Here is a 12,390-nt window from a genome sequence, read left to right on the forward strand (position 1 = left end):
TCCCCTGTTTAAGTTTTAACCCATTACCCCTTGTCCTGTCACTATAGTCCCTAATGAAGAGTCCCTCACCAGCATCCCTGTAGGCCCCCTTTAGATACTGGAAGGCTGCTCTGAGGTCTCCAAGCAGCCTTCTCTTCTCCAGGCTGAACAGCCCCAGCTTTCTCAGCCTGTCTTCATAAAAGCATAACAGCAACTTCCCTTATGTAGTCTGCTAACAGCAGAGAGCTGCCACCAATTGTTTCCTATACAAGACTGTCCCTCTGTGTCATTCCTTTAAAAATTAAAATTTCCTTAACAGTTCTTGAAGATTAATGAAGTTAGATCCATCCACCAAATTAAAAGGGTAAATTGTCTTGGACAAGGTCTATGCATTTTATGTCTATGTAGTAAAGAACCTAAACTGAGAGCAGCTCTCCAAAGGAACATGGAAGCAATACACCACAATTAAACATGATTCATCATTGCTGTCTATACAGCAAATAATTTATACTTGCAAGACACTTGTATGTCTCCTCCTATGACTGATTTGTAAGTATGAGATATTTTGTAACTCAAAATGCATGCTATGTAAGCTGTTCAAATTCAAACCAATGTTCAAATTTCCCCAATTGAGTCAAATTTCAGTAAGGCCTAGAAATCCTGACAGCTGTTTCAGAGGAGAAAACCAAAGAAAACTGCAGCAGTTGGACATGGGCAAGCAAAAAATGAACCCCCACTTCTTACTTGTTCAGACTTTTTAAAGAGCTTTATGGTGTAACAGAGACTTTGCAGCCATTTGAAAGTTAGACAGCACACGGTAACTTCAGGATTAGGAACAAAACCAAATGTAACTTCTTGACCATGATTAAAAGCTAAAGAAAGCATCCAAGAACCTGACAGCTCCACTGTGCTGTTATCTCGTGTAAAATTTCTCTTTCCTCAGTTTTAATTAGGTTAAGTTTAAGAATAGAGATAGCCTGCTGTTGAGAGCATACCTGTAACTGTGGATGCGCTGCTACAAACATACCACTTCAGTCACCTTTAGTAATGCCACCATGATATCTTTATTCCACTCTCAAATTAACCATATGCCCATCCTTAATGATGCACTAGTCGTGTGCAATCAAATATGCATATAAACATACAAAAGAGTTACCATAAGTTTTTATTAAAAAACCCTAATGTTCATGTTTTTTTTCCCCACAACAGCTATATTTTCCTTAAAAAGTACTGTATGTATCAAAAATGTAAGGTTTATCCAATCGCTGTCAATTGTCTTTGAAGAACTGTCAAATATCTGCAACTCAAATGAACTTCAGAAGAGTCTCAAGAAAAAGCTTTTAGCTTTCTAAATGTATGACAAGAGGCTTGGTATTTTGTGGCATGAAGACAACATGACATCAGCAAGTAATCCTTGTGTTTACAGCATTCTTTCAGGAATGGTATCAATTCCAAATCTCACCTGAGAATTCACACCCTGCACAAAACTAACCCAAGATCACAAGATACACGATGCAGATGAACAGAGAGTGATTGGAAGTTCCATCGACATTCATGTTTTTAACAGCTCTTTAAAGATGTAATGGTACAGATTAAGTACAAGCTTTTTGCCTCAATATAATACACATTTTAAACTAAAATAAACTATGGAAGACCAATATCTTTACATTTTATTCTTCAGAAAAAGAATCTTATAAGAAAGTATTCAGTAGTCCACTTGTGCTTAAAATATTCAGTGCATCAGAAAGCCAAAAGGAAACAAAACCCACATATTTTTGTACACTGTGATCAGAAAGGTAACATAACAAATGTTCAGGAATTGCACTGTATTTAAAATGCTCTCTAGAATCTGCTCCACTTCTACCTGTGGCTACTGAAGCTGTTCAGTTCCTTTTCCTCTTTAACTGCCAACCTGTGGAGGCCCTTCAGGGACGAGTGATGTGAAGAAGGTCGTGATAAAGGACCAAGCAGAAGCCATGAATCCAGGCTGCTGCATTGTATTGGCATCTTCACCTGCATCTTCTCCAGTGTCTTCATCAATCCCATTATCTGTAAGTAATTCCTTTAAAAACAGAAATTGAAGCAATTCAGCTGTTTCTTTTCAAAGCTCTAATATACCGTCACCAGCAGCATCTTCTTACATTAAACAGCTTCTCTCAGAACAACCTTTTGAAGAATAACTAGCGTGAAGAGTCTGTGATTGAAGTAGAGACCATCAGTAATTGTCAGCCTAGAAAAATACAGGTTTTAAGCTGCAGGCACAACACTGAGACCCAAACTGAAAGCTTTGGGGTTAAACTGACTGCATTTCATTTAAGTTGACTTTCTGTCCAGGCATTACAGCATACTTTATAATACATAGGAGTCTCAGAAGACACATCTGCTCTTCAAGTGCTCACAATGTGCTCTTCAGGTCACCATCTCTTCAAGATCAGAATTATTTGCATGTTGCCTACCACGATTCACATTCACATTAATGGATACCTGCTGTTGGCCTCACTTCTGCCTAAAGGGGAGCCATCCAGCTTGGTGCCTATGTAAGAAAAAGGAAGAGCTGAAAACCTCTCTCTTGAATGGAACAAAAAGGTTTTCTGCTATACCTGCTCCCTAAGTGCAAATGTCCAGACCTTGCTCCTAAGCTTGATGAGTTAGGAGAGAAAACAGGAGCTGGGCATGTTCTATGAAGGCTGCTCTTGGAATAGTCCCTCCAACATGGGTATCTTCACTTATTTACTCACCTAAAACTCCTTCTCTGTAAAGTCTCACTGAGGACCACTCTCTGGTGACCAAGACACCAACTCCCTAAGTGCCAGTGTTCAGACCCTGCTCCTAAGCATAATATGTTAGGAATGAAACAAAAATCTGGACATATTCTATAGAGAGCCCTCATAAACAGGGCCACCAACAGGGATAAACTCACTTGCGTACCCACCTAAAACTCCACCTGTGTAAAGCTCCATCTGTGTAAACCCTCACTGCACACCACTCTTTCCAAGACACAGCTCCCTGTGTGACAATGTCCAGACCCTGCTCCTAAGCCGAATGTGTTAGGACAGAAACTAGGACCTGGGCATGTCCTACAGATGGTGCATTCCAGAACAGCCCTTCCAACACTGATATCCTCACTTACTTACACACCTGAAACTCCATCTCTGTAAATTCTCACTGGACACCACTCTCCACTGAGATGCTTTGGGGGATGCTCCGGTCCAACCACCCCCCGGTCCCCCCCCCGCGGACTCCACAACCGCTCCCCTCGCGCTGTCCCGGCTTCCCCCTTCCCGCTCCCCCCGGCTCACCCCCACCACCCCGCGCACTCACCCGCTCGCCCCACAGGAGATGCGCTTCCGCCCCACGGCCCTGGCCGCTGCAAGCCAAGGGCAGCGCGGGGCTGAGCTGGCTCCGCCTCGCCACCTCCCCGCCACGTACCGGAGCGCTGTGGGACGGGCGGACCCCGAGGGCACGGACCCGGAGCCGCCGCTCCCCAGCAGCGCTCCCATGCGGTGCAGCGGCTCCAGGGGCTCCTTCTCCTTCCCTGTCCGCCACACGCGGCCTCTACCGCTGTGCGCGGGGCCCCCGCCGGCCCCCACCGCCCGCTCCGGGCCGAGCGGAGCCGTTCCCGTCCTTACCCGGCCGCGGCTCCGTGGCGTGCAGCTCCCCGCCGGTCCGGGGACAGCGGCTCCACCCCCACAGCAGCACCACTGATACCTTGCCCGTCCGCTCTCCGGGTGCAGGTGCAGGCACCCCCGCAGCCGCACCGCCCACCGACAGCTCGGGGGTTCCGAGACCGAGCCACCGGGGGCGGGCCGGGGAGCGCCAGGGGCGGTGCTGTCTCGCCAGACCCAGCGGCAGCGGCGGAGGGAGGGCTCCGAGCCACCGGGAGGCAGCGGGCTCTTGCGCCCCCCGCCCGGCAGCAGCATCCCCACGGCCGAGCCCGCCCGCTACCCACGATCAGCGCCGCCATTGTTCATCGCGGGCAAAGCGCTGGGTCGTGTGCGTGTGTCCCCCCGGGGGGGCTGGATCCAGCCTGCCCCGTGCTGCTCTCAGGGGCTCCGGGACCCTTTGGGGAACCTGCAGGGTCAGTCTCGCTGGGAGACAAACCGCTGGGCCTCGCAGCAGCCAGTCTGTGCTCCGCAGCACGCTCGCAGCATCCTTCATCCCGCAGTTCCGTAATAAAGGGATGGCTCCATCGCATCAAGTGCTTCCTTTTATTTCAGTCCGCATGGAAAACAAACAAGATTACTGCCTTCCCTACACGCTGGCTCAGCACTCGGTCCCGTGGCCAGACCCCACAGCGCGCACAGCCAGGGGAAGCTCTCCCCCGCCCCAGACAGAGCAAGATATCCCTGGAGAACAGCAACTCTCAGCGGCAGGCTGAGAACCTGCCCGTGCCAGGGAAACGGCAGCGACCAGAACTACGGCCACAGGGAGCGGGAGCCGCTCCGCCCCTCCGGCAGGCAGCTGACGGAGACCAGGGGACGGGAAGGGGACACACACGGAGGGAAGGACCCACATGGAAAACATGGGGAACATGGCTCACAGGGCGCTAACATGCAGAACCTGCTCTGACACCCGATATGCCAGGACAGAAAGCTCGTGCTGACCATCACCTATACAGGGAGCCCTCCGGAACAGTGTCACCAACATGGCTATCCACCCTTGCTTAGGCACATACAAGTACATCTGCGTCCTGCCTAAATAGAGTGCACTCTCAGGCACCATAGAACCAAGCTCCCTAAGTGGAAATGTCCAGATTCTGCTCCTAAGCCTCATGTGTTAGCACAGTAACAAATAGGTGGACATGTTATAATCAGTGTGTCCTGTGTAACAGTGCCAACAACATGGATATCCTCACTTGCTTACATACCTAAAATCCTGTAAAGCCTCACTGGACACCACACTCCGGTGATCAAGACACCAGCTCCCTAAGTGTGAATGTCCAGAACCTTCTCCTAAGCCTAATGTCTTAGGACAGAAACTAGGAGCTGGACATGTACTACACAGGCAGCTCCCAGGAACAGTGCCAACAGCATGGATATCCTCACTTACTTACACACCTAAATCTCTATCTATGTAAAGCATCACTGGACACCAGTATCTGGTGACCAAGACACCACTCCGTAAGTGCCTATGTCCAGACCTTGCTCCTAAGCCTAATTAATGTCTTAGGACAGAAACTAGGAGCTGGGTATGTCCAACATATGGTGCCTTCCAGAACAGCCCCTCCGACATGGATATTTCCACTTACTTACACATGTAAAACTCCATCTCTCTAAAGCCTCATTGGACACCACTCTCTGGTGACTGAGACGCGAGGTCCCTAAGCTCCAGTGTCCAGACCCTACTCCTAAGCCTAATGAGTTATAACAGAAAGCTATAGCTGGGCATGTTCTACAGAGGGATCCCTCCAGAATATCTATATCCTCACTTACTTACCCACCTCACTCTCCATCTCTGTAAAGCCTGAGCAGACACCACTCTTGGGTGACTGAGACACCAGCTCCTTAAGTGCCAGACCCTGCTCCTAAGCCTAATGTGTTAGGACAGAAACCAGGAGCTGGGCGTATCCTACATATGGGTCTTTCCAGAAGAGTGCTTCCAACATGGATATCCTCACTTACTTACCCATCTAAAACTCCATCCCTGTAGAGCCTCACTGGACACCACTCTCCAGTATCCAAGACACCAGCTCCCTACGTGCAAATGTGAAGACCCTACTCCTTCCCTTAATCCTTGTTTCCCTTTGTTTTGCAGGACTGGTGACAGTAGACGCAGGAGTCCCGGACAACGCGGAGACAATGAATGTGATCAAGTGATTGCCAAACTTTATTAGGTACAGTGCTCTTCTTATACCCTTACTCCCTTATGTAACAGCCTTGGATACTGAGCTCTAATTGGTTAGTCTAGAGGTTACTATTGTTTACAGAGCTAATGTTTACAATTTGTTCTAATTGTGATTAAATACCTTCCTCTAAAAATACAGGGGGAAACTACAACCTTGGCAGAGATCATTCTCTGCACTTTTTCAGTGGAAAATTACATAGGCCTAACAAGACAATTGACCTGGCCTATGCCTGCCAAGAATCTTCTTACTTTACAGTAATAAGGCTCAGGGTATCGGGATCGCTGACTACATGGCCTTGGCTCTTTAAGAATTCCCTCATGGCCTTGGCAGTGCTGGGGAACGGTTGGACCGGCTGATCTTAAAGATATTTCCCAAACTCGTTCATTCTGTGACATACATCAAGAATTACATCAAGACTACATTTGGGTTTCCAAATGGGCACTAAGTCACTTGCTTGTACTTAAATCTGTGCTAACAGTAAGTTGCAACCGCCAGCTTGCTTAAACACAGACACTGGACAGCAGTATTCGGCTGTCTGGTTGGCACAACCTTCTAAGACAATGCCTCACGGGTCACCTTTATCAAAGTGAGTGGAAGCCAGCCACGGTTTTCCAAGTGAGCAAAGCCATTATTCTGGAAATCAGAGAAACGACATTTCTCCTAGAATAGAAACACTGGTTCACATAACAAACACCATAGCTACAGATGCTGCAAGTAAGTAAGTATACCAGGTATCTCATTATAGCCTCGCAGACCGTAACTGTGTATGATACATGCCAATAGGGATCCATAATGCCTCCAGCTCCAAAAAGAAACATGGAGCTCTGGAGTACCCAGCTATAGGTGTGCAAGAGCTAATTATCAGAAAGCTGATAAAAACGTATATACATACACACAGGTATTTTATCCCAGCAGCTAAGTCATAGCCAGGTGGATTTCAAAGAACAGGGAATTTCTACGTGTCTGTAACAGCTTGATGTAAACTGCGATAATGCCCCAAAACTGAAACATGCAAGAGTTCTCATAACAAAAATAAAAAACCAAACCAACAAATAAACAACAAACAACGAGACTTGGTTTTGATGCATTTAATTGACTAAATATTCTCTGTAGAGCAACAGGAAGACACTAGTGTAGTACTGAACAACCTGTGCCTTCAGGAACACAACTTGAGAGAAGACAACAGTCGAAGTTACTGCAAAAGAGAACTTCCTGCAGCTGTCACGCTTTGCCTGACAATTCAAATGTAAGGAATTAGATTCCTCTGTCATTACTCTCTTTCCTCTACCACTCTTCTCATTCCTCTACCCCCTTCACAATCTTTCGCTCCTATTCCCAATGCTCTGCCACTCTTCAAATCCCTCTGCCCCTCCTCACATCATTCCATCCCTTCTCCGTTCGTCTGGCCCCTGCTAATTCCTCCAACACTCTTCACATTCTTCTGCTCCTCTTCATATTCCTCTTCCCCTCTTCACATTCTTCTGATCATCTTCACTTACCTCTGCCCCCTTCACTTTCCTGTGCCCCTCTTCACATTTCTTTGCCAATCTTCTCATTTGTCTGCAACTTTTCATATTTCCATGCCCCTATCCTCATTCCTCTGCCAATTTTCACATCCATACTCCCCTTTTCACATTCCTTTTGCCCTCTTCCTATTCCTCTGCCTCTCTTCTCATTCCTGCATGGAGCAGGAGCAGCCAGAATGGACCAGAGGAGCCCTGACAACTGGTCCTGCTTGATGCTCAGAGGAAGGCAAAAAACCCCCCAGGACCAGTGCCAATGTGTCCGGGGGGAAAATTCCTTCCTGACCCCAAGGTGGCGATCGGCTGTTCCCTGAGCATGTGAGCAAGACCTGCTCCCGGGCCACAGGCTGCGCACACCTACCAGGAGATCCCCGAGTCCTGTTCTCCCTCAACCTGGAGCTACCTGAGAGGCTTCCAAGATAGGCCAAAGGCCCCCGGCCTGGTCAACCTTTGCGGAAAAACCCTTCCTACAGCTGGGAGGGCACCAGTGGTGCTCCCAGAATCAGGACCCCTGCCAACATTTCTGCAGCCTGTTTCTTACAGCTGCTGGACCTGGCTCCAAACGGGATGAAGATGGTGAGCTCTCCAGTGCTCCTCAAGAAGGCATTCCTTTGCTCCGGCCACTGCTATCCACCTGAAAAAGCCTGTCTCAGCATCTCCAGAGTTTGGTGCTGCTTTTCATCCTTCTGCCCCTCTTCTCATTCTTCTGCCCCTCTTCACATTCTTATGCCCCTCTTTTCCTTCTTCTGCCCCTCTTCTCATTCTTATGCTCTTCTTCTCAGTCTTCTGCCCCTCTCCTCAGTCTTCTGCCCCTCTCCTCATTCCTCTGCCCCTCTCCTCATTCCTCTGCCCCTCTCCTCAGGATTCTGCTCCTCTCCTCAGTCTTCTGCCCCTCTTCACATTCTTCTGCTCCTCTTCACATTCTTCTGCCCCTCTTCTCATTCTTATGCTCTTCTTCTCATCCTTCTGCCCCTCTTCTCATCCTTCTGCCCCTCTTCTCAATTTTCTACCCCTCTTCACATTCTTCTGTCCCTCTTCTCATCCTTCTGCCCCTCTTTTCATTCTTCTGCCCCTCTTCTCATTCTTCTGCCCCTCTTCACATTCTTCTGCCCCTCTTCTCATTCTTCTGCCCCTCTCCTCAGTCTTCTGCCCCTCTTCTCATTCCTCTGCCACTCTTCACAATTTTCTCCCACTCCACCATCCTTTGCCCATCCTCATGATCCTCTTACCCTTTTCACAATCCTCTGACCCTCTTCACATACCTCTTACGCTCTGCACTATTCTCTGCCACACTTCACATTCCTTTGCCCATCTTAATCCTCTGCCCCTCTTCTCCTTCCTCTGCACCTCTTTCCTATCCTCTGCACCCTTCACATTCCCGTGCTACTCTTCACATTTCTTTGCCAGCTTTCTCATTCCTCTGCCTCACTTCTCATTCCTCTACCACCTTCACAATCTTTTGCTTCTCTTTGTAATGCTCTGCCCATCTTCAAATTCCTCTGCCCCTCCTCACATTATTCCATCTCTTCTTCTGCATTCATCTGTCTCTCTGCTTATTCCTGGGACCCTCTTCACATTCCTCTGCCCCTTTTCTCATTCTTCTGTTCCTCTTCTCGTTCTTCTGTTCCTCTTCTCAGTCTTCTGCCCCTCTTCTTATTTCTCTGCCTCTCTTCCCAGTTGTCTGCCCCTTGTCTTTTTCCTCTGTCCCCTTCACTTTCCTGTGCCCCTCTTCACATTTCTTTCCCAATCTTCTCATTTGTCTGCAACTTTTCATATTTCCATGCCCCTATCCTCATTCCTCTGCCACTTTTCACATCCATACTCCCCTTTACACATTCCTTTTGCCTTCTTCCTATTCCTCTGCCTCTCTTCTCATTCCTGCATGGAGCAGGAGCAGCCATAATGGACCAGAGTAGCCCTGACAATTGGTCCTGCTCGATGCTCAGAGGAAGGCAAAAAACCCCCCAGGACCAGTGCCAATGTGTCCGGGGGGAAAATTCCTTCCTGACCCCAAGGTGGCGATCGGCTGTTCCCTGAGCATGTGAGCAAGACCTGCTCCCGGGCCACAGGCTGCGCACACCTACCAGGAGATCCCCGAGTCCTGTTCACCCTCAACCTGGAGCTACCTGAGAGGCTTCCAAGATTGGCCAAAGGCCCCCGGCCTGGTCAACCTTTGCGGAAAAACCCTTCCTACAGCTGGGAGGGCACCAGTGGTGCTCCCAGAATCAGGACCCCTGCCAACATTTCTGCATCCTGTTTCTTACAGCTGCTGGTCCTGGCTCCAAAGGGGATGAAGATGGTGAGCTCTCCAGTGCTCCTCAAGAAGGCATTCCTTTGCTCCGGCCACTGCTATCCACCTGAAAAAGCCTGTCTCAGCATCTCCACAGTTTGGTGCTGCTTCTCCTTCTTCTGCCCCTCTTCTCATTTTTCTACCCCTCTTCACATCCTTCTGCCGCTCTCCTCATTACTCTGCCCCTCTTCTCATTCCTCTGCTGCTCTTCACAATTTTCTCCCACTCCACCATCCTTTGCCCATCCTCATTACCCTCTTACCCTTTTCACAATCCTCTGCCCCTCTTCACAATTCTCTTGCCCTCTTCAGATACCTCTTGATATCTTCAGATACCACTGCTATCCTCCTGAAAAAAAAGCCTGTCTCAGCATCTCCACAGCCTGGTGCTGCTTCTCCTGTCCCGCAGCCTCATCCATCCTCCATTCTCCCTCCATCTGCCCCCTCCAGGCAATTCCACCAGCTCCTCCATTAGGGTGTTCCAGCTCCAGGCCGTCTCTGCCAGGGGACAGGGAGAGGCTGCTCCCTTTTATACTGCCCCGGGGCATTGTGACTGCTGCATTCCTGGGGGGTGGCAGGGTGACATAGGAGTGATGGGGCTCACCATGCCCTGCCCTGCCTGCTGCCCCTCTACCCAGCAGCCTCCAGGGGAAGGCAGTGGCATTGTGACATAGGGGTGATGGAACTCACCATGCCCTGCCCTGCCTGCTGCCCCTCTACCCAGCAGCCTCCAGGGGAAGGCAGTGGCATTGTGACATAGGGGTGATGGAACTCACCATGCCCAGCCCTGCCTGCTGCCCTCTACCCAGCAGCCTCCAGGGGAAGGCAGTGTATGTCTGCTCATTTTGAGAATGTCAACACTGGGGTGCAAGTTCAGTGCAACAGCCCAGGCCCCTGTATGTCCAAAGGTGGGTCTGAGAGTCAGGAGGCTTTAAGGAAAAAAGCAGGCTATAAGAAGCAAGAGCTTCACACAGCATGAGACTTGTGAGATAAAACGTATGCTTTGAGTTACGCTTGACAACGGACTGGTAGTGCATTTTGAAGACAAATCTTCTCCCTGCTAAAGGGCCGCACAAGGCAAATGCACACTGATGCGGCACATCCTGAAACAATTAGCTGTAGCTGTACTAATTGCCTTCCTGTAGTATGGGGGATGCTGTCCTGGAAATTGAGCATCTCTATTTAAAAAGGAAGTGAAGGTCCTTAAATGCATCCCAAGGAGGGCAGCAAAGCTTGGACAGGGTGGAATGCATCTGCACAGGCTGTGAGGAGCGGCTGAGGACATGGGGTGTGTCTTGTTTGGAGAGGAGAAGGCTGAGGGCAACCTCATTGCTCCCTACAGCCTTCTGAGGAGCAGAAGTGGAGATGGAGGTGCTGAGCTCTCCTCCCTGGTGCCCAGTGCCAGGATGTGTGGGAATGGCTCAAAGCTGCATCCATCAGGGGAGATTGGGCCTTGACATGAGGAAATTGCCTTAGGGAGGCTCTGGCCTCCTGGCACCCTCAGCCTGCCTGTGCATCTGGAGGGAATAGCCAGTCCCTTACAAACTTCCAAAGAGCAGTTCCAAACTGCCCATATGCAGGTTTCTTGAGCTACCACCAGTTTTGCCTGCAGACCTCATCAGCCACAGAAGGATCCAGTCTCACATACTAGAGCTGCTGATCTAACTGATTATTATCTGAACACATGAACTTGCTGTGTCCTTTCAGTCTCAAGTAAGAAGTTTCTAATGGACTCAGCTTTAATACGTACATTCTGAAATGCACCTTAAGATGCAGAATTTTCAGCAGAGCTGAATAAGAAAAGCTGAAAACCTCATAATCTGCACAACAGAAGCAGATCATGTTTTCTTTCTTTTGATTTCTTGTGAAAGAACCGAGTGATACAACCTCCTTGGGTAATCACTGTGTGTTTTGTAGCTGGTTTTGGATGGAAACCACACAGATCCCCCTTACTGAAACCTTACATGACAGTGTAACGTAATACCACAAGAAAACCAAGAGTCTCCAATTTCTAAGTACAATCAGTCTGTTCCTTTAGTACAAAAAGTCACATGAGCTCATTCCAGATGGTGACATTTGTACAAGCAAAGTCATTAGAAATCATGAACCTCAGCGAAGCACACTGCAACCTGGGTTTAGATTGGTCTGTGCATGTGTATGAACACTAACGTACACATTGAACATGCTTAGCTTAGAACCAAAGTAGCTAAAAACTCCACAGTATCAGTCTTTAGAATGTTTATGTCCCTTATATTTAATAGAAGTTAAAACAAATCCTAATGTAAGGAATACGTTTATAAAACTATCAAGCTTTCAGTAGGCTTTATTAGTTTGGGTACAACAGGGTGATAACATAAGTAGAAGACACCTTCCAGTCTGAAGCCAGCTTCAGTAAGTGTGCATGCAACTTTATATCAAGTAAGTCATCAGCCACACACAGAAGGTGCCTGTAAAACTGCACTAGTCCTCTCCAAGCTCCTAGCCTGCAGCTGATCAGCAGCATCCATAGTCAGCGTTCCAGCAAATACCACATTTAATAGCCTTGGGCACATAAAGCATTTCTGTTTGCCGTGTAGCAAGCTGTCCTGCAGTCCCAGGAGCAAATCCTCTGCACAAATCCCTTTTTCTTCAAATTTCATTGCTCACTTGTGAAGAACTAGAAGTTTCTGGGCTCTGGTTTATGTAAGCAGTTTCAAACTTCCCATGTATTCACCTTTCTGAGGTTTTAAAGCAGTCATTTCAGTGGTTTCCCTC

At 48.5% G+C, this 12,390-nt stretch overlaps 1 protein-coding gene across 1 annotated transcript; it reads right to left on the reverse strand.

Moving 5' to 3' along the window:
• Window positions 1–1,512: 1,512 nt before the first annotated feature.
• LOC117435925 (uncharacterized) lies at window positions 1,513–3,899 on the reverse strand. The gene is made up of 2 exons (XM_034060673.1): window positions 3,301–3,899; window positions 1,513–2,041 (listed from the first exon to the last, which is right to left on the reverse strand). Exons 1-2 carry the CDS (start codon window positions 3,897–3,899, stop codon window positions 1,840–1,842), a joined length of 801 nt encoding a protein of 266 aa, XP_033916564.1. The 3' UTR covers window positions 1,513–1,839.
• Window positions 3,900–12,390: the final 8,491 nt, after the last annotated feature.

The sequence above is a fragment of the Melopsittacus undulatus genome, chromosome 1 (assembly GCF_012275295.1).
Source record: "Melopsittacus undulatus isolate bMelUnd1 chromosome 1, bMelUnd1.mat.Z, whole genome shotgun sequence".
In the NCBI taxonomy this organism is placed as follows: Eukaryota; Metazoa; Chordata; class Aves; order Psittaciformes; family Psittaculidae; genus Melopsittacus; species Melopsittacus undulatus.

Coding starts and splice junctions, on each gene's coding strand:
- LOC117435925 (XM_034060673.1), bottom strand. CDS start 3,899: ATGCTGCTGCCGGGCGGGGGGCGCAAGAGCCCGCTGCCTCCCGGTGGC. Junction 2,042..3,300: donor ATCTCCTGTGGGGCGAGCGG/GTGAGTGCGCGG, acceptor CTGTTTTTAAAG/GAATTACTTACAGATAATGG.